General features: G+C 42.1%; 1 protein-coding gene across 4 annotated transcripts in view; it reads right to left on the reverse strand.

The window, feature by feature from the left end:
- The window catches only part of PPP4R1 (protein phosphatase 4 regulatory subunit 1), a 66,943-nt gene that overhangs the window by 37,904 nt on the left and 5,731 nt on the right, over window positions 1-23,308 (reverse strand). For 2 of the 4 annotated variants that reach the window (XM_085892655.1, XM_085892652.1), the window contains exons 5-10: window positions 23,027-23,202; window positions 22,775-22,921; window positions 21,630-21,737; window positions 21,352-21,417; window positions 18,521-18,679; window positions 3,847-4,148 (exon numbers count right to left, since the gene is read on the reverse strand). In XM_085892655.1, coding sequence (XP_085748781.1) covers window positions 3,847-4,148; window positions 18,521-18,679; window positions 21,352-21,417; window positions 21,630-21,737; window positions 22,775-22,921; window positions 23,027-23,202 — 958 coding nt within the window. The remainder of the gene's footprint in view (window positions 1-3,846; window positions 4,149-18,520; window positions 18,680-21,351; window positions 21,418-21,629; window positions 21,738-22,774; window positions 22,922-23,026; window positions 23,203-23,308) is intronic. The other 2 variants (XM_085892653.1, XM_085892654.1) reach the window with 2 other exon arrangements.

Raw genomic sequence — 23,308 nt, forward strand, 5'->3', positions numbered from 1 at the left:
ATTGTTGAGCGCAAGCATCTACTTTCAATAGTGGGGTTTGAGCAATTTAGCACGTTCAATAGAAACGATTAAAATTTCCGAGCGCCAGCGTCAAAAAACAAAGACGAGTGACAGCAATTTAAATCGTTCATTGTAAACAATGAAAATAGCTGAGTGGTACCGTTTAAAAGTCGTTGAGTGTAAAAAAATCCAATTGTTGAGCGCAAGCGTCTACTTTCAATAGTGGAGATGCAGCCATTTAAATCGTTGAGTTTATCATTTAAATCGTTAAATCGTTAAACGCAAGGACGATCCATCATAACCCACACCCTCCCCCTCACACTCACCTACTACTGCCAACATGAACAAACTACTACTAATACTGATACTGATACTGATACTGATACTGTTACTGCTGACATGGACATCGACTCAAAAAGGACTCGAAAACAATGTTGGGTTCCCCTTTTATGAGCAGCATTTTTATATACCAATTCCCAAAACCGCTGGGAACACGTCTTGATATGGCAGTTGTAAGCTAGAAACACGTTCATTTATTTTTTTTGTCGACCGGAAGACGTCATTGGAATACATCTACATACGTCGATGTGTGTTGGGACTACGTAAAGAATTGGTTCAAAACACGTCAAACATAAGTTAGAAATAAGTTTCGCGTAAAAAAAGACATTACCGCGACGTGTTTCGACTTATGAGTAGCTTATAAGTAGCCTTTGTGGACGTGTGCAAGCGTCCACATATCGTGTGTAAAACTTATCCCCATCGCATGCGGAACGTGTGTCATACGCCGAGTACGTCGTAAAATTTTGAACATGTTTAAAATTTCTTGATGTACTCTACTTACTACGACGTATGATAGCGTACTTTAGCGTTCTACTCACGTATACCAAACTTACTCATACCGTATTTGACGTGCCCCAATGTTTTAGACACATTTTTCTTAGGTCGGCATACGCTGGCAAGATCGCCAAGATGTGACCGCGATGTTGACACTTCCATTTCTACGGCAGTTATGATTCGAATCGTTGTGCGTCAGCCTTTTAATAGGCTACGTCACAACATCGTCGGCGATGCGTGCAACGCGCTATGCCTAAGTTAGACTATCGTTGGACATGGGTTGTGTAGGCCGACAACAGGTTCAGCATTCGTTGGTATAAGTTATCTATAACACAACGAAACATTCTGTGTCCGTTACCAATGCGTTATACGTAAGACCAAGTCGCTATGAATACGTCCGAATCTTTAAAAAAAAACATCAAAAGTTCAACGTAAGCCAGCGTTTTAGATACATTTTAATACGTTGCCATCGCTGGCTAAATCGTCAAGGTGTGACCGGGCCTTTAGCTCTTATGAAAGCCTCGACGAAGTATACAAAAAAAAAAGTTAAAAAATTGTGGAAGGTTAAGGTCATATGGGTAGTCTGAAAAAAAAAGGCTTAACCTTGGCGAATGCAAATATTTATTAAATGTGTGTCACTTCTGTAAAAGACAAATGACGTCTCACCCTCCTAATGCCCATGTCTAAAAATCCCAATCCTCTTGACCACATTTTAACATCCTTACTCCTTAACCTCAGTAAATCTGTCCGAACACTTCTTTTCAGCGTTTTGCTATGCCTTGAGGTGCTAGCTGGGTGGGTAAACAAAATTCACGGAACCAGCCGAGCCATTGGCAGCCGTTGAGGTGAAGGGTCACGGATAGGTTTCAACCCCCCAACCCACAGACTCGGCTGTAGGCCAGTGGTGAATGAGAGGAGAGGAGTGAGAGGACAGGAGCGTGGTGCATCATGGATGACGCATGAACCTGGAGGAGCAAAAAGGGTGGAGCTCATGCAGGGGTACAGGAGATACCCTGAATCAGCAATCAAAAGCCATGGGAGCTGATGGAAATGTGGTTACATTGTCGATTGGATATAGTGTCAGGGATCCTATGGAGGCTGCATTTCCATGGGAGCTGCAGAGCTACACCCCACCAGAGCCAAAGCCACGTACTCTCTCTCTCCTATGGCTCGATCACAGGACCCAGTGCCCAAACGCAGTGGTACATTGTCCTGCCATGAACCACCACCATCTGCCTATGGACTCCTGCACAACTGACAGGTTTGTCCTGGTAGCTCTTCTTGTCTTCTAGATTCCCTCCATCTATTGTGGCATGCTTGTTGGGCCCTAAGGCCGAGTTATTTAATGATCCCATTCATTGTTGGTATCGTGGGTGCATATTCGGTAGTGAGGAAGGGTTGTCCTATATATTTATTGGATTGCTCCTTGTAAATTCCTTCCCTTGTGACCATTATTGCATTATTAAATATACCTGGTCTCCTAAAATTTTGATATTGGGAAATCTCATTGAGGGTCGATTGGCTGCAGCTATTAAACGCTGTGAACAAAGACCATGCCACACATCTCTGGCTTCGCTCGGCCTCATTTGAGACGAGACGTGTGGTACCCAATTAGCGTAACGCTCAGCCAACTCAGAGACCCCAATCAGTATGGTACGTTTTCCAGAGGTGCTTTTAATCATAAGCAGAAGGTATGTTTTTGCTTCATGCATGCAACACGGGTCTTTTTTTTTTCTTTTTGCATATACAGTAGAGCTGTCAGTTTCCTCCACACCACCAAAATAAAGGTATGCATCAGAAGAACGTGTTGCATGCTTGGAACAAGATCGCCCGTCGGGCAGGTACTCTGCTCGTTTATTTTAATACATAGTTGAGGCGCGTGGAAGAGCGAGTACACTGAATGGATCAAGACGCAACAGAACAAAAGGAACAGGAGAAAAAGTGTGTGTGTGTGTGTGTGTGGGGGGGGGGGACACCAACAGCGGAGGTGAAGGACAAGACAGGAGACTTGGACAAACAGGGGAGGAATGGACACATGGGGTGGACAAGATGGATACAGAAGGAAAAAAAAAAAAAAGGAAATTTGGAAGGAGGAGGGATTGAGGTGAGGCGGGGGTTAACGACGGTAGAAAAGATGATTTTGGATTGGGGAAGATCTGAGATAGTGGTGAACAGCTGTCTTGAAGACAGACCTTGAGTGAGGAATGAGATTGAAGAGAATGTTGAAGTTGGTTCCACAGGTGGGTGGCAGGGGGAAAGAGGAACAAGTGGAGGTGAGTGTATTCTGTCTCTGTGTGTGTGATTATTATGCACCGTAATGCTTTCCTCATTCAGAAAAATGTAACCAGTGCTCCTCTCACCCAGATAGCTTCAGAAGTTCCAAACCATTCCCTGTACAGTCCAGATTTGTCACATTGTGATGTTAATCTTTTTTTGACCACTCAAAGAGCTTCTGGATGACATTAAGTTTCTCGATGATGAAGGCATCTACATCTAAGCAGTCCTGAAATGGCTTCACACCCCTCCAAAGTATTTATAGGCATATTGATTCAAAGCGCGAGCATACTGATTGGGGCAAGTGTATATGTATGGCAGGGGAATAGCTCAAGAAATAATGCAGGTGAAGTTTCATCAACTCCCCTGCATTTTGATTTTCCAGAAGGAGGGGGGGAAAAAAAAAACCCAAAAATGTCCACACCTACTTTGGAACTGCCTTTCTTGAAAATAGCCAATTTCAATCCAAACAAATAAGCTTGGTGTTAGCTGTCCGGTTAGGGTGGCTGACAAGATCTTAGGGTCTCGAGTTTGAACCTCTGGCGGACCGTTGAATTAGCATCAGGTGGATTGACTCAGTCGGTCATCCTTCCGAGGTCTGCAAAATGAGTACGAGCTTACTAGAAACAGGGAACTGCATCAGCTGCACTCCCAATAATGATAAAAAAAAAAAAATCAGCAGCCACAGGCTGCATATGAAAAACACTCCAAACAAATACAAACAAACAAATTGCTTACCAATTCAATGGATGGTGTGTGGCACCGATCATAACAGATGATGTTCTCAACAGGTCACTCAGTCCATTGCTCATCATGGTGACCTGGACATCTTCCACTCCATCTCGAGCACCAACGACAGTCTCATTAGTGAGCTCGTCCGTAAAATGATCATTTTCTTGGACAGTCGATTGTGTACCCGCGTTCTCATGCTGTTTTTCACGTTCCCTTGGCTCGTCTTCAGTGCATTCATTTTGTGCGGATTCCACACGTGCAAAAGTTGATATGAAAGGGCCGAGCGACTGAAAAGCAGCCATCCGAACCTTGTGTGCAAAATTAAAAAGATAGCTCCAGGAAGTCAACTCATTTACTTGACAAGCAGGAACACAATAGCATTCATTTTAAAAAGCAAAAACCACTATATATTAATAAATTAGCCATGTGATCTATATATTACTAAAACTCTCATCTTGTATGTATGTTCCCGAAATACAGCCAAAACGGTACACGATAGCACAAAAATTTTAGGGCCACCTTACTCACCATTCTCCTGCGGTGTGCAGTATCAAGTTTCGTTCAAATCGGGCAACAAAAAAAATTACGAAAAAATAAATTCCCGATTCAGTCAAGTCCTCTTTGGGAGAATTTGATCAATGCAAACAACCTCAGCGGTATAGTTCGCTGGAGTCATCTTTTTGATTTTTTTGAAATGATTTTTTTTTCCATCAGCCGCTGTCATTACGGGAACCCAACGGGTTCACGGGTCGTCTAGTATATTACTAAAACTCCCATCTTGTATGCATGTATGTTCCCGAAATACAGCCAAAACGGTACACAATAGCGCAAAATTTTTAGTGCCACCTTACTCACCATTCGGCTACGGTGTGCAGTATCAAGTTTCGTTAAAATCAGGCAACGAAAAAAAATTAAAAAATCAATTCCCGATTCATTGAAGTACTCTTCGGGAGAATTTGATCAATGCAAACAACCTCAGCGGTATAGTTCACTGGAGCTATCTTTTTTTTTTGGAAGCGATTTATTTTTAAAATCTCAAACATTAGTATGGACAAGGAACTATTTATTTTTAAGCATAAAATAAACATTGCCATTTTGCTCTAATACTTCTGTGTTCATTAATAAATAAAATTGTGTTTAGAAGATTAAGCACAATGATTTCTTCGACTTTCTTTTCTCCGTTTTTTTTCACATTGAAGCGCAATATCAAGTTTCATTCAAATTGGGCAACAGAAAAAAATATTAAAAAACTCAATTCCCGATTCAGTGAAGTACTCTTCAGGATTATTTGATCAATGCATACAACCTCAGCGGTATAGTTCGATGGAGCTATCTTTTTTTTCTGATTTTTTATCAACCGCTGTCACAATAGGAACCCAACAGGTTCACGGGTCATCTAGTATCAAATAAAAATAGAGAGCATCTGAAAATGCAAAGCCAGTCCACATCCACTTTGCACTAACTAAACTTGATGAAAACGACAGTATTAAAAAAGAATTTTTTTTTTTTACATTTTATTCATTTTGTGTTCTCCACAATCTCAGAATAAAGATTTGTTGAAGATTAGATTAAAAAACAAATGTTAGGGCATTGACATACATACTGAATCTCAAATGGTAAACAAGGATGTTGATTAAAACATTTAAAGCTGGTCTACCACTTCACCGATGACATCCTTTCAGATCCTTTATTCCCCATTGGAATGAGATGTGCCAAGTTTAAAAACATTTTCAGATCAGCAGTTTGACATATTTTTAATATTTTGCATTTCATCATCATGCCACACCACCTATGACGTCACAATTGTCATTAAATATTCTCACATGGAGGGTGGAGCGCTTATACCCTGAAAATGTTAAACAAGTGGTTGCTGAGCAAAAAACAAACAGGTCATAGAACAATAAAAATAGGACGGCACACGCTGTATCAGGAGCAACAGTCACACAAACCCCTCGCAGACCACCTTTGACCCTGATTATTATCCCGCCCCCCGGAGGGAGGGAGTGGGATATTGTAATTGTCCGGTTTGTTACTTGGCGAAATCTTCGATTTTGTCAAGTATGTTGGTCTGTTCCGTTTGTTGGTTTGTCCGGTCGTCTACAGCCCAAACGGCTGGACCGGTCGTTCTTAAATTTTTACACATGATAGGCAATCCACCTGAGACGGTCCGCGTCTAAACCCCGTCTTAATCTGACTAAACGTCGCGACGTGACGTCACATAACGTGAAAACACATTTTTGGACACAAGTCAGTGACCGGAAGTCGCTACGATATGCTATGACGCCAAATTAAACTTCATTCAAATATCTAAATGATTACTAAATGCATCTTATTACAAATTACACATAGTTTTCGCATGCGTATGACATCAAAGTTTTGCCTATTGACGTCATTTTTAAAAAAATATTTACGCTCATGTGCAGCCGAAACTACTGAAGCAATCGTTCTCAAATTTTAACACGTGATAGCCAATCTTTCTGAAATAGTCTGGGATCAAATCAAGTCATGATCGCACTTAACGTCACGTCAAAAAAGGTGAAAACAAGCTTTTGAACACAACTCAGGAACTGGAAGTCGTAGCGACTTCCTGTTGACGCCAAAACAAACTTCAATGGAATATCTAGATGTTTTAAAAATGCATGTTAGTACAAATTATGCACAGTTTCCGCAAGCGTATGACGTCAAAGTTTTTAGCAATTGGCGTGATTTAAAAATAATTATATTCGTTCTACAGGTCACAATTCTTAACCGATTTGGATGAAATTTTAACAGCTGATAGAAATCCACAGTGCAAAAAAAGATATGTGACGTTTGGTGATGTTCAAGATCAGGATCTGGATTCTGCATCACTTTATATTATCGTCCATTATAAACCAATGGGTAATTTTGTGAGTTACACATGGCTATTTCTCAAACAGTTTTGCACTTATATTGAAACTTATACTGTCTATTTATGCATGTAATATTAACATGTGTACAAAGTTTGATGGAAATTGACCAGGGGTCAAGGTCAGGGTCACCCAAAACATGACAAACACATATAAAATACATATTTTTGTTTTACAACATATTTCAAACCTGATAACGGGATCATAAAGCTGGTTGAAAAGCAATGTTCCGAGGTATTTTCAAATATTTTCTACGATCAGAATGAAGGCAACAAGCACCGATGATAAGTTGTTGAATGTCACATGGTGGCTTTAAATGAGTTCTGAAAATTTTCAATCTGCTGCCGTTACCATGACAACGCGCGCCTGATAATTGTCATTTGTGACGTCGCGTCATTTTATTAATGTACGAACAAATAAACACCACACATTCCATGACATTACATCTTGGACCACGATACGGAAAGGTCAACTAATTCGCCAAGTGTCGTGCTAAGCACGATTTTTCATTTGTGTTTGTTTGTTTGTCTGTCTGTCTGTCTGTTAGCAACTTTATGGCAAAACGGCTTTAGCAAACACTATCAAATTTAATCCACAGGTGGGCAATGAACCTTGGACGACCCCATTAACTTTTGGGTCCAATTGGATCAAAGGTCAAGGTCACGAAAAGATCAAAATCGTTTTTCGCTCATAACTTCGTCAAAAATGATCTGATTTTCTTCAAACTAAGCTTATAGTGAACCTTATTCTATTTGTCACTTATAATCCTACCCATTCCTGTAGTGAAGAATGCATATTTGTGAAGATCGGTAGGGCCCGAAGTTTTGGGGGTCATGGTTATCGGTCAAAATTACAAATTTTCCATTATAAGTCAAAAAAGGTTTGGAATATGAGTGTTTACTATGGAAGACATATACCAAGTCCTTTATTGGCTTTCATTTGACACTATGACCTTTGACATTACGTGGCCTTGAAAGGTCAAAATCATTTTACGGTCATAACGTCGTCAAAAATGGTTTAATTGACTTCAAACTAAGACTAAAATATTCCTTATTCTATTCGTAATAATCAACATTCAGGTTAAGGATGTATCAAATTTAAATTTGATCCCAAAATAACTTTATGCCTTAAATGGGTGGGATTTGTTGTGCCTGGCACCACTTGTTTTTTTTAAATGCTGTGAACAAACTTTAGTAAACCATAAGTGATGAAGGTTGTGGTCGTGTTTAATTGAAATTGCGTGTGTAGTTTCGGAGAAGAGAGCAAATACATATTTGGGGGGGGGAGGGGTGGTCAAACACCTCATCGACCTCCTTAATGAGCACAGATTTTGATGCGGTCAATACACCTTCATTAGACATCAGATCTGAAGCTTGAGGTCAAGTTTCATCAAAATCATGCGTTTGGTTCAAGCGATGAGTGAAAAGTTTACGAACTGACAGACAGTCAGTCAGTCAAACAGACAGAGACTCGCCTACGGACATTGCTCGATCACATCAGTTTACTGGACTAAAGTCCAGGTGAGCTGATAATAAAAATAATAATAATAATAATAATAATAATAATAATAATAATAATGTCTCCATATTCTCATAACAAAGCTTTGTTGAAAATTTGATGACAAAAGCTCAAATGGAAAAAATGCTATGGCCCAGACAGACACACACAGTCATTGCAAAACCCTGTCTTCTGCTGTGAAGGGGATGAACTAACAAACCATGCAACTAGGATGACAGCTTGCTGGTATCCTGTGGTGGAGTGGTGACCCGTCCAGGATTGTGCCCAATAGCCAAGGTGACTGATGAGGCAACACCAATGCTCTGCAGAGAGTATGGCCCCAATGGATGGATGGATACCCCCCCCTTTTCATCTTATCGTTGGTTTTAAGCTCGTTTATTCCACGTCGTACTCTCTTCCCCCATTGTTGTTATTCTTACACTCACCCATGTTTCCTCCGAGTGTCCCTCTACCCACCCCCTCTTCACCATGGTATTCTTGTTCTGTGTTCCAGGTCTTCCACGAATGTCGACTTTGGATACAAAAAATAAAAAATAAATATGAACCCCAAAAAAAATTTCGGCTCGTGGTTAGTCACATGTGCAGATGGTAAATTCCTATTCGGAGAAAACTAAAAGCGCATAGCATGCACAATTAATGAGAACGAGCATTCTACACAAAGGATGATTGACACGCGCGCACACACACACACACACACACACACACACACACACACACACACACACACACACACACACACACACACACACACACACACACGAGACCTGGGAGGGATCCGTTGCACCTTCTGAAACTCGCACATGGAGATTTTGTAATGTTAGCAAATCGCCCAAAGCGGAAACAGCAAACTGCGTGTAATTGCTGAAAAAAAAGAACCCCTGTGGACTGTGCTGTCATGGATTGCAAAAGCAGGTTATTAAGTACGGAATTTCACTCTATGAATTTACACTTTCTGCACATTCAATAGTTTTTTTTTTTTCATTGAATATAATCGTCCAAAAAGTAGAAAAAGTTAAGCTTAAAGGTCCCATGACACCCAAAAGTACTGAAATTGCATATACAGTAGACTAGGCGTAAGTTGGCAGCGTGTAACTCGTCCCTGTCAAAAACGTCAAAAAGTCCTGAATATATCTAATGTTAAATCGACTTGCAGACTTTGAATAAAGTCTGTAAGTGGTCATCTCTAAGTCTTCACTTCGTCTAAGTCGTCAGATGTTCCGTCCCACATGCATCTGAAGAGGTAGACAGGCTGCGCAATGCAGTCTCTGGCGAAAGGAGTAAAGGATCGATCGAGCTTCGTGTTGAAGTCCGATCATGGTTTTATATTGGCTTGTTTTGTACATTACCACACTCACTTCACATAGGTATTGAGTGGTAGTCATCATGATGACTGTGTGTCATGTAATTTGTCGATGGTATACGAGTTTTCATTCCATATGAAAAAACTTATTCTACATTCATTCAAATGAATGAATTCTAACAACCATTCATTCCACATTTGTCGTTGGTCATATACCATCACCGATGGTATACGAGTTGTCTTACAGTTGTTCATTATCTTTACTTTTGATAAAGTGATTCATGAATTCCATCTTTGCTTGCTCACTTTCCAACTAACCAATGAACCCCCACCTATGCCCCGAGGATTGTGTTTCCCTTTTGGTACAATAGCCGGCTTAGAGATTGTTGCGCCCTCTCACACGTACGTGTCCAGGCCACGCGCGACTTCATCCTTCACCCCACAGTCATGAATGTTCACATACGCGCAAGTCGTCACTTTTTTTTCTTGGTCCCGACTTACGCCTCGTCTACTATATATATATATATATATATATATATATATATATATATATATATATATATATATATATATATATATATATATATATATATATATATATATATATATATATATATATACATATGTTTATATATATATATATATATATATATATATATATATATATATATATATATATATATATATATATATATATATATATATATATATATATATATATATATATATATATATATAGTGTTATGGCTGTGGAAATTCAAAGGACACCATAAAGGATATCTCCAAGATCAGTTATCTCGCCAAGTGTGTGTTCAGATAGATTTCCCCAGCATTGTTGAATGGGATTTATTGTGTGGACAGGGCTGTGAATCTTCAGGTAGCCGTTTTTCTTTACGATCGTTATTTTGGACCAACCGCTTCACACCAACAACCACCAGCCACAACAACCACAACCAACTTTTACACAACCGCTGACATCTCCACGAACACCAAAGGGGAACAACAACAACTCCCGCCCCGATTTCTCTGGTAAACAAGATTTACGGTTGGAACTCAACTCCCGACCCAATTTCTCTGGTAAAAAAGATTGACGGTTTGGAAACAACAACTAATCCAGCCAATCTCTGTTGGAATGTCCCCCCCCCCCCACCGCGAAGGGAGGGCGGGGCGCCGGGGGAATAAAAGGGCACGCAAAGCGCCAAGCAGTCGGTCGGGTGGAAGAGAGCGTCTATCGGGGTTCGGAGAAGCCAAGGAGCTGCGTGGAGGTCTGGACTCGTGTCAGAGTCGGGAGCTTGGAGCAGTCAGTCGGGAGAGGTCCGGGCGTCGCGAAGGAAACGCGGCTGGAAGCACAACCCTGCCTGCCGTGTCGCGCAAGCCTGCGCGTTTGTGTGGGGAGAGCTGGAGAGAGCTCGCCTGCCAAGGGGAAGGTGCGCGAATAGCTGCCGTGGGGACGGGACGTCGAGACTCGCCCCATCAAGGCACCATGAGGGTGCAGGTAACCTGCACGGTCTCGTGGGACTCGTTCGGTCTGCCAAGTCCCGCGCCATAAAGGCCTACGGGCCCAGCCTGACCCCCTTGTCTACGAGGGTGGTCTTTTCTTTGTGTGAATGATGTGGCGCCGAGTCCCGACAAGTAGAACTGTTAAGTGTCTGTGAATAATAACAATAGTCAGTTGTAGTGTTTTGTCCTTGCTCGTATTTTGTGCCCATCCCGCGCATTGCTTGTTTGGTTGCATGACTGCATGCGTGTTTCATCAATCGATTGCATTTATTGTTGCTTTCCTGTGTATGTGTGTAGAAATAAATGTGCTTCTTTAAATGTTAATCTTGTATTGCGGAATCCGGACTTTTTTTTTCTTGGTCCCGACTTTAAATGCCATCTTGTATTGCGGAATATTAGTTGGTTTTTAAATAACCGATAAATAGAATCGGGTCCGGCGAGGTCTGGCGATAATACCCGCTCGGTTATCCCAGAACGGAACGGACCGCTTAAGCGGTTCATGTCCAAGGAGGCCTCCGCCGAGGTACGGTTTCTCGGTAGGTAATCCGCGCGAGTACTTAGGTATATCAATATTCGGCGATTGACCCTATTTCGCATGGGTAGAATACGGACTGGGCCGTGGTGTGCGTTGAAGGCACACCCGTGACTGGTTCTCGGCATTGTTCCGGGAAGTCGCGACTGAATTGCTCGTTCGGTGGGTGAAACGACCGCTATTAGAGAACGCGGTAGCTCGCACGCCGGGCGGGTGGAAATTCGTAACAATATATACGTCCTATAGGAGTTTTTCATCGTGATTTCAGATCTGACAATGTTTTTTCACAATACTCGTTCTGTAAAATTAAAAAAAACAAACCTCTTCGGGAACGCCCCTAAAAATTCTGCCGAAATCTACTGAAAGGGGCGTGGCGTAACCCACATGACCATCTCCAGAACGACAAAGGCTGCACGTAAATTACTTGGGTTGGTGGTCTACGTGATTCTATTGGCTTTCTGTGAGTTTCCACATTCGATTGGTCGACTCAATCGCTTCGTTCATTTTTGCTTTAAAAAAAAAATATAAAAAAAATCAAACATTTGGTTTTGAATAATGGATGACATGGACTTTGATTTGTCTGGTTGCGACGGTGAGTGTGAGAGAAATGAAGGATTTTGGTCTGAATCAGAAGGAGAATTGTCGGATAACGTATTCGCGGGAGGTGAAGTTCAAGCAGCTGGAAATAGAATAAGGCCTTACCAGTTCAAGCCTGAAGTAGGACAAGCAGAGGAAACTGGCGATTAAATTCCCGTCGTTCATGATGATCGGGAGGACATCGAAGGAAGACTTGGCAATAACAACTGGTTAGACAAAATCCTATTCGTAATTCAATCATGTAAATTTGACTTGCATACTGCTCGATATCAGAAATATTTTAGTGAGGTGACGTGACCAGTGCAGCGCACATGTTGCACCGCGGCGAATGAATCGCAAGCTGTTAGCATGTGATGAATCGCAAGCATGTCATCGGCCGTATCTCTCCGCGCATAAAACGAAGCAATCTCGCTGTCCGGATACGATGAAAACTTGTGTGCAGAACACACCTTGTGACAATTGTCTGGAGTAGCCCGATAAATCTGACGTTCTGTTACATTTTTTATTTATTTTATTCCTACTGTCGTCATGTAGCACCAGCAGAAAACAATGAAGAAAAGAGAATAATAAAAGAAAGCTACAGCACGTCAGATTTATCGGCCTAGTCGGACGGACCACGGATTTAGCGGACTAGTCTAGACTCTAGAGTTGACAAGTACCTTGTATTAGCATGCACACAATGTACAAGTCAATGCGTAAGAGTCCCGAGGCTATGAGGCCGTGTAATAGGAGTATCGGGGATTTGAGGAAGCATGAAGTGGGCATTTTGCCAGATATCCAAATGGACATTTATTGTCGTCAGTTTTTTTTATCTTGGGTATTCCTGTATTGTTACTTGTTGTTTGTAAGCTTCATTGCAAGGGTATACACAAGTCAACAAGAAGATTTTTCTGTTGCAGTTTTCATTTCTTTGTGCAGGTCTGCTCATTATCTTTGCACTATATGTATATATTTATATTTAATAATTGTACTTTACATTTTAATTGCTGTTATATTTTGGGCAAATTACCATGTGCAGTCAGTATTAATTCCTTTACAGTATTGCAAAAAAGTATATTCGTTTATGTGCCGGTGCAAACTGTATTATTCTGACTCAGTTGTACAGTTAGAAAATATACTCATGTGCTTTACAAAGCATGTTGCCTCCCCAATACCTTTGTCGATGTGTCAGAGAAGCAGGGACGTTCATTATCCTAAGCGAACCCTACCCTACCAAGCATGCAGTTGACGTTTGTGAAAACGTTGAGATTTTAAAGAGCATATTGTCCTCGGTGTATAGTTTTTTTTTGCTGCCACCAGAAACATGCTGCATCACCAATATTGTCTTAAATTAGAAAATTCTGAAATTAATTACGCTTGCTCCCCAATTAAAAAGTGATTCACATGCCAACGGCCTTGGTATAAATGCATGTACAACAACAGTGCTGTTAGCTTGCCTCCACTTGCCATTTATTTCTCATAACTTAAACGTAGCAATACCATCGAGACATTCATTAATCAGAAGACAATCAGTGAGATAGCAAACACGTGCACAATGCATTTGTACGTATTTTATACGGCGCACGACGTCTAATCAATCCACTCTGTGAGAGTTGCGTTATGGAGATGACGTCAACGGTCACATGACCTGCGGTTCGCTGAACTCAACTTTTTTGAGGGACGGGGCATAGCAAGTTGTGAAAAGCACGAGAAATGTTCGAAATATTGGTCTAATTATCCCATTGTTGATTTGAAAAAAAAGAAACATAGGTGATTTTCTACACGAGGAAGGTCAAGTGAATATATAAATAAGGCGTTAGTTATTTTATAACTTGGTTTACACAGTTCTTCAGCTAAAATGTCGGGTCGGTAGGTCGAAATATAAATATAAATCTAATTTCAATTTTTAGAAATTCTATATTTTTATGATTTTTTTCGGATGCTCCATAGAAAAGACAAGGGAAGGTGGGGGAGGGGGGATAAATATAAATCCCAGACCAGGAGGATCCAAGAAAACATTGAATATGGAAAACCATTCAAATGCAGGATGCCATTGTTCACTGTATCATCTAATGTGAAAAACAATAAAGAAGGATTAAAACTTGTTTTTACAATATAGTCTGGCATGTTTTTCTTATAGGAACCTGTTGAATCATAAAACAAATGGAAACAATGCTGAGAAAATTACTGTCCAAGTCGTAGATGTGTGCGTGCACACCAGTGCATAGTGCTGGATATGATTTAAAAAAGGTGTCTACTCTGAGTCAACACGCTCAAAACGGTCAATCAGAGCCATAACCAGCTTAGTTTTCAGTGGGCATCTGATCGTACAGTCTCCCCATCCCCATGAGCACATCAAAGGCTGATTTCTGGTCCGTTGAAGGCTGAATATCAGCATCTCGCGGGGAAACTTTGACGTACTTGGCACCAAAATCTTTCAATACGAACAGCGGTGTACAACTTTGGATGGAGACAAAATTGACATGATCGAGAGTAGCATGCGAATCATCCCTGCTGCTGCACTGAATTGATGCAATAGTTCGGCCAGAATATTTGTCGTCAAGATGTTGCGTGATTAAATCACCAATACAGTCACTCAAATTTATACCGCTGACATACTTCTTAACAACTCATGGCTCGCAGACTTCCTCTCCTGTCGCAGTCACCGTGTGGCCCTAAATGGAGTTCTTTCATCCCCTCTTCCTGTCCAGGCTGGAGTTCCTCAAGGTAGTGTTCTGGGCCCTGTTCTTTTTCTGGTTTTCATCAATGATCTCTCCGACACTCTGGAAAATCCTCAACATCTGTTTGCTGATGACTCCACCCTCTGCCATACCATCGGTCATCCCTCAGACCGGCAAGCAGCAGCTTCTTCGCTCACTGCAGATCTGGATAAAAATCACAAACTGGTCCAACATGTGGAACATTTCTTTCAATCCGGACAAATCTCACACTCTCACGATGTCTCATCGAAAGGACCGTTTAGAAAATCCCCCCATCCACTTTCTCAACAATCCTCTGGAAGAAGTCCTTTCTTTCAAGCTTCTGGGTCTCACTATCTGCCATGACCTTTCCTGGGAAAGCCACATTTCAAACCTTGCCTCCAAAGCCAGTCGCCGACTGGGAATCCTCTGGCATGCAAAGTCCTTCCTCGGCCCACCTGAGCTCCTGACCACTTACAAAGCTTTTGTCCGCAGCCTGATGGAGTACTGCTCTCCACTCTGGGCTGGTGCTCCTGCCTCCCACCTTTCTCGGCTTCACGCTGTAGAAACCAAGGCATTTCAGATCATTGGCATCTCCCGCAATGAGGCTGAGTCTTTGGGCCTCTCACTCATTCACCGCAGGTTGGTCGGTGGTCTTTCTGTCTTCTACGGTCTCCTCTCCAGCCTCGCCCCCCCCCAGCTCTCTGCGATTTGTCCCCACCACATTTCTGCAGGGCGCTCAAGGTCTGCCAACAACCCCCTTCTGGTAAAACTACCAAAATCACGAATCACTGCTCACCTTCACTCTTTCATTCCTCTTTTTTTCCCCACCTTTGGAATAAACTCCCTCACTCTATTCATTTCCATTCTTCCCTCCAGGCCTTCAAAACAACTGTTCACCACCACCTCGTACCGTCCCCCATCCAAATCTTCGATCTTTTCTACCCCCGATTATCCACCCCTTCAAATTCTCTGCTTTCCTTCCTGAAAGTCCCTGCAACGTCCATCTTCTATTCCCCATGTTCCCCGTCCCATACCTCTCCCTTCCACAGATCTCCTAATGTCTCTGTTCCCCACTGTTTTGTCCTTCCCACTCCCTCCTCTCATGTCCCCCATGACATGTGTTTGTGTGTTAGCTCTCACACGAGCCTCGACAGGGTATACAAAATTAAAAAAAAATTAAAAAAAATCACTTTCGCCCCAGAAACAACAGTCAATCTGAATCATGCTGGCCACTGCTCAGACGCCATGACTGAAGACGACTGCGCAGCTCTACTGCGCAGTTTGGTTAAAGGTGACTCAGCATTTTGGCGCGCGCACGAAATTATATTTTAAAAATAAATGCCGACGTTTACATTTCGGGTTTTGAAACTTTTGCACCTTCAGCGGAAAATGTATAAATATAAAAGGCTAAAAATGTGTTTTATATTTATATTTCATTTCAGCAAATATACCGTCGGCGGATCCGTAAACCAAGTTATAAAATAACTAAGGCCTAACCAGAAAGTTTTGAGAGTCATGGGACCTTAAATGCTTTGCTTAAATAAATACACTTATAAAAATCGCTAATTTGTTAAAATTTTTGGATTTCACTCCATATAGACAATTATTTTGGTCACCAGATACGATTATCAAATTCAACATAATATTTTGATTATATACTTCAATTAGTCTGTGAAAGTGGATCGTGTTTCCAAAGCAAGGCATGCTTGAATATGCCGAACAAAATGGCAGCTGAAAAAAAAATCCAGCAACCACAGAAGGCTGACCAAGATGGCGGCACACCATCTTGGTAAGGCAAATTTGGAGTTTTTGTGATGAGCACCCACTAAATAATCTTCAAAAGGGGTGTTTTAATTAACCCAAACACCTAATTTTCACTCTTGCACTTCCTTGGAGTTTTCTTAGTGTGCATACAAAGTTTTAGGCTGCTAGGTTTCAATAGTTTTGGAGTTATTGAGGACACACACAAGATGATAGATATATATATATATATATATATATATATATATATATATATATATATATATATATATATATATATATAGTTACAAATCTGGAAACCATGCGCACTCAACATTCAAGTCCGAAAGTTAGTTATGCCAGTAAATACGTGTGTAGTCAGGACCCCGTCCTTTTGTTTTGTGGGAGGATTAAATGTGTGCGTTGTGACGTTTTTAATTAGGTTTTACATCCAACGAACCCTCCAACAACCAACAACCATCCCATCTGCATGACCAAACCTGCCCATCACGCACCATCACCACCTGTTGGCTGCTCGCACCTTGACTTGCCGAGAGGGGGCCTCGCGGTTCCAGTCCTCGGTTTGTAGTTCTTGTATGGCTTTTTCAGCGTTGACCCTGTTACTCTTCGGGAGCGAAGCCACGTGGAGGAATAACGGGGGTCTCCAAACAGGGGCCATGGCTCCGCCCCGGTAGGGTGCACCGTAGGCCAATGAGGGACAGACAACGAGATGATTCTCGCCAAGGCCCCTCCCCGTGTGGGAGGAGATATATATCCCCGAGCAGACTCGGTTGTTGTCGTTGGCGGTGGGAGATCTGGAGTACTTGAGTGGTTACAAGTTGTTGGTGTTGGCACTGGGAGATCTGGAGTACTTGAGTGGTTACAAGTTGGTTGACGGTGGTTGGGCTGGAGAGTGAGTGAACCAGCCTGTTCGTGGAGCCTTGGTGGGTCCCGTCCGTGACCCTGATCTCCGCTCCGGAGCTCCGATTGCTCCATGTGGCTGCCGCCACGAGCCACGATTCCCACACGTGCGGCTGGAACCTACGACGACCCACAGGTGCCCATCCGAACTCTGACCCCCAGCTCGTCAGTCTTTCATCGGCTGGAGGGTCCAATAAAAACTCCAGGGTTTCTTCTCTTTTTGTGTGTGTGACTGTGTGTGGGCCCGTCTATGTAGAATTGAGCAAGTGCTTTGAATAATTGCAAATTCCTGCTCTGCATATTCACTTCGAATCTTGCTTCCTTGTCTTTTATCGTAAATAAATTATTAGAAATGGTCCCAGCTCGTTTCCGCCCTTTCTTTATTTGGTCCAGCATGGTCTGGGTCTGAGTTCAGACTGGGTTTCATCCCCGATAATCCGTTAATCCTAGCCAGCACGGCTTTGGCAGTTTCCACTCGGCTGCAACCAAACCGGAGTTGGTCCTCTATCGCAGTCGGTAGAGTGACCCGGTTCGAGAAAGACGTGCCGAGGGCGTGAATCCCCGGTAGCCAAGACTGCGTGGTTATTTAGGTATATTGGGATGTAGACAATTAACCCTATGCCACGCAGTCGAGATATTGGCGTTTCACGGAGCGACGGCCTATAATTCCAGGGAGACCGGTGGAAGATGGAATAAACTTTCCCACCTTGTGGTCGTTCGTGCCACGGACCCCCCCCCCCACCCCCGTCTGCAATTGTGTGTGTGTATATATATATATATATATATATATATATATATATATATATATATATATATATATATATATATATATATATATATATATATATATATACATCATGCGCGCGCACCAGGAGCTTTGGTTGGCTATACAAATTGAAACAATTCAGTGGACCCTCAGGGAACAATACGAGGGTCGATGGAAATAGTTATCAAATCCCAATCCAGATGTTAAAATGTTAAGCAACTCTCCAAGCAAACTTACCCAGCGTGAAGGATCACAAGTGAGGTTAATGAACAGGGGAGAAAGCTGCCCACGTCGAACATCCAACGAGGATGCACAGGAAATAGCAGCAAAGCACTCTGCGCAAGCCTTCCGTACACCCCATACACCATCAGAACATAACTGCACAAAGCGAGGCAACTGCACACAGTACAGAAGTAATACAAGCAGAATTCAGTTTCTTTGCTGTACAAAACAGCACCTTTGTATGTGCAACATTTACCTCTTATTTTAAAACGACTTTTTTTTTATTTATTTAAACAAGATCGAAGGACCAAGGCTCGCAGTGGAGCAGCCACACATTAATCACAAAAACATGCACATAAACAAACACAGGACTGTTAGATGAGACAAACAACGTTAAGCTAGCTATCCTGGGTTTTATTCTCGGGCCGACTGCAAACCGAATGACATTTCAAATCAAGAGTATTGCATCACATAGCACGCAGTCCGTCGGATGGGACCTGAAGCATGGGACCGATATATTAGCATTAGCTGATTGACATGAAAGATGCCACAGTCTTAATATAAGCCAAGAGTTGGCGATTGTTACCGGCAGTTTGGCCAAATTTCTCCAGGGGTCACTGCATCACTGGCAACTGTGCTCCCACAAATGAAGGAATCAGCAGCCGGATGCTGCAGATTATTAAACTCATTTCTTGCCAATTTTTTCTCTCTCTCCTTTATTATTAAGTTGCATTTTCAAGTGTCGAAAACTGAACACATTATGGAATGAAAATGATTATGTAAATGTTGTACAAAGCATATTATGGTTTCGAATCATACAAGATGTTGACACCTTTTCTGAAAGTTTTTTTTTTTTTGTATGCATCGTTGAGGCTCATGGAAGAGCGAGTACCTGTACACTGAACGCATCAGGACACAACAGGACAAAAGGAACAGCAGAGAGAATGGGGGAAACACCAACAGCAGAGCCGAAGGCCAAGACAGAGGGAGGTAGACAAACAATGGGTGTGGACAAGATGATTACAGAAGGAAAAACTTGAAATTTGGCTGGAGGCGAGATTGGGTGGGGGAGGTGAACGAAGGTAGAAAAAAAAACAAGCTCAAATGAGCAAAGATCCTCGTCCTCTTAATGATGACGTCATAAAAACTGATATGACGTCATTGTGATGCATCAGGTTTGCGATAAATTATCTGTGCTAATGCCTAGCTTGATTCCCGCAAACAAAATTCAAACAGCTTGCCTCGTTTCAGAGATAATGGTATAGGCGATTTCCATTAGCGGCGATATTATGATGTCAACTTTATTTCTAGGAAGAATTTCCAAAATCGGAGATGGTTACTGCATATACATGGCAAGTTTCACGAAGATCCGATGAAAACTCTGGGTTGTGAAACAAAAAATAGGAACGGCGTCATAGTGATGTATCATATGTGCGTTAATTCATCTCTGCTAATGCCCTGTTCGATTCCCGCAAACAGAATTTAAAAAGCTTGCCGAGTTTCGGAGATAATTTTTTAGGCGATTTCCATTAGCGGAGATATTTTGACGTCATAACTTTCAGAATCGGAGATGGTTACTGACTGCGCAGGGTATTTTTACATATATACGCCAAGTTTCAGGAAGTTTCGATGAAAACTGTAGGCTGTGAAACAAAAAAGTCCACAAGAAGAAGATGAAGAACAACAACGTGAGTAAGACGTCGAGATCCTCCACGAGGATCGAAAAATCATGGTTTTGGATTGGGGATGCTCCAAGATGGTGGTGAACAGCTGTCTTGAATACCTGGAGGAAAGAATGAGATTGAAGAGGTTGTGGAAGTTGGTTCCACAGGCATGAAAATGAGGAACAAATGAGTGGAGGTGAGCAGTGATCCTGGATTGTCTGACATTGTAATGAAACCACTGGAGATCGCGTTATGCTCCAGACAAAGAACAGACACCAATATAATTGTCAAAACATTGTCTTTGAACACCTTGAGGAAGAGAAACAATAAACATGGGCTCATGCCGATGAATGTATTCAAATGCAAACGAAGGAATACCACAATGACGGCCATTTCATATGCTCCGTATGGTTCCGAATGCGTTGGTTGCCCTTTTGTATATGAACAAGGATGTTCACATGAAACATGCAAGCCACCTGGTCAATTTGTTTAAACAATGCACAAGCTACTGCCAGCAATGACACTCTGAGATAGCAAGCAGTCTAACCCGGTGTCAAGGAACCTCCAAGAAGACCAGACCACTTGCTACATGCAGTATGGGCAGGAAATTGGAGTTCAGCCATGACTCGCCTACTCTTTGCAAAGGACACTACTGTGAGACCTGTAACATCCACCAACTAATGCTAGCGGAAGTGTCACCCAGTTTAGCGTACACACAAATTGATGTCCCACCCTGCCTGCAAAACATCACAGGTATAAAATATTGGCAGAGATTCAAACCCAGGCTGGACAGCTCAGAGGTAAGGATGCATACCCCTTGGCTATCTTGCCAGCCCAACCCCAAATGTAATACAAAATCATTAACATCTGCAACACTGATTTTTGTTTGTACATTTCCCTGTTGCAGTGTCCTTTGCGGACTGCTCTGCACATCAGGGGAAAGTCCCAATCTACAAATGAATCTGTGTCAATTGCTTTGCTGAGTGATCAGAGACGTACTCAAATGACGGATTCTTAGCAGTTAGTGTTCTCATTTGAGGAAATGAGTGTTTTAATTCGCACGTTAGACGATTTTTCATGCGTCGTCGTGTTCAGATTGGAACTTGTATGGAAATGCACCCGAAATGTCAAAGTTCACAGATCATATTTTAACGTTCTCACACGTTCAAGCAGCACACTTACCAGCACCTTCTCAGTTGTGGATTGTCCGACCACATTACACATTTCACCAAAACTTGCTGCACACACCTGAAACACACAGGGATCACCAGAGTAAAGCGCATAACCAGATCACCTTTGAAATGCAACACCATTCAAGGAGACAATGTATCAGCAACAAAGTCTTGCCTCAAATAAATACATCAATGTGTTAGCGAAGAAAAGGAGCAATCTTACGCAAGTACAAAATGAGGAAAGAAAAATGCCAAAATATATTTAATTTTTCTCACAAATAGCTTTACCTTGCGTACGTGAAAGATCCTTCCTACTCCGCAAAGCTCACAAAACCTCGGCAGCAAGAGACGCTCCGTGACCTCACGACCCACAAGTGCTGCAACACTGCACATTATCTGAAAAACAAATATGGCCCCCACCTCAATTATCTTTCATTGTAAATAAGGAGCAATGCATAGAGAAACCTCTAACTATGCACAGCCTCTGGAAGCAAGACCACTCAAACAATACTCGTAGAGCCCATAGTCTCACCTGTTCATTGTTAACAAAAATACCATCGTTAACCGAACATGCTACCAATATGGCACAGTGCTATTATGGCACATAAACCCGTGTCATCCATGCAACATATTATGACATAGTTTCTTGACATGGGTTATGAACGTCATCTATACAACTCTTCACTCGCATCGGGTCATAGATCAGATATATACAGTTTCACTAATTTTCAATTCAACCAATTAGGGCTGGAATACCATGGAGATGACTTCACCATCACCCTAAACAAGTCACCCATAGGGAGTTAATGAGATATGCCAAGTTTTAGTACAATTTTTTTTTTTTCCTCATCGAGAGGTTGCAGAGAAAGTGATGTCCAAATTTTTCCCTTTAATCCAATAAGGCTGCCATACCACGTGACATATGATAGAGTTTGCAATAAAATATTCTCCATGGGGAGTCCCTCCTATGTTTAAAATTTTGCATCGATCCGGCAAGCAGTTGGAGAGAAAACCATTTTTGAAGCAAAAATACACAGACATCGATGCAGACGCACATGCACGTTGCAATAGTCAGAGACGTACTCAAATGACCAGCAACATCCCCTTCGGGATGAGACTAATTAATAAACTAACAAGTTTGACAAAAGAGCATAAAATTAAAGATCTGGCATTCTCACCTACAATGCTGCTACTGTACCCACTTTGCTGCTTTTTACTGAGAAATAAAAAGTCAGAAATCTGTTCGTTACAATGGGTTAACTTCAAATACCAAGCAATAAAAAAAACAACCATTGCACAGTATGGCATGGGAGGATAATCTCTATTCTTCATCAAATTCTCAAAGGGATGGATGAAACCATCAAAACACTCGACATCTCACAATGAAGTCTCTCTGCCTCCATACTCCAAATTCACATGCTCAAGGCACTCACCGCTACGGCCTCTGCTTTATAATCATCGCAGCTGTCTGGTGCCGTAAGCTCCAGGACAGCTGGACAGACAAATGTCTCTACATCCCATGCTGACACATGTTCTTGAGCCAAAAGCTCGAGCAGGGCTGCTTGACTTGCCTTCCGAACCTGTCACAAGCAGTGCAGAGTCATTCAATGGGGGGAGGGGGGGGAGCAGCTCACCCATCTCATTTATCGTTACCAAAACGTCCAAGCTCGTAGATTTCCACACACCTGATTGTTTCCATCTTTCAGGAAACGCACGAGAATGGGAAGGAGGTGCTGAGGGATGACGTGGGGTGGTACAGCATGGTGTTTCTGACAAAGTGCTGCAACATGAGGTAGCTGCTCCATCAACGTTGCTCGCACTGCTGGTTCTGAACAAGAGATGTCCAGGCCTAAACTCAACACTCCAACCAAAAATTTCTCTCTCAGCTGTATGCATTTATACTATACAGCTGGTAACACAAGCGAGCATGCAGATGCATTCAAAGGCAAACAAGCGCACACCTAGCT

The sequence above is a fragment of the Eptatretus burgeri genome, chromosome 8 (genome assembly GCF_056783735.1).
Source record: "Eptatretus burgeri isolate ZD-2024b chromosome 8, Ebu_testis_v1, whole genome shotgun sequence".
Taxonomy (NCBI): domain Eukaryota; kingdom Metazoa; phylum Chordata; class Myxini; order Myxiniformes; family Myxinidae; genus Eptatretus; species Eptatretus burgeri.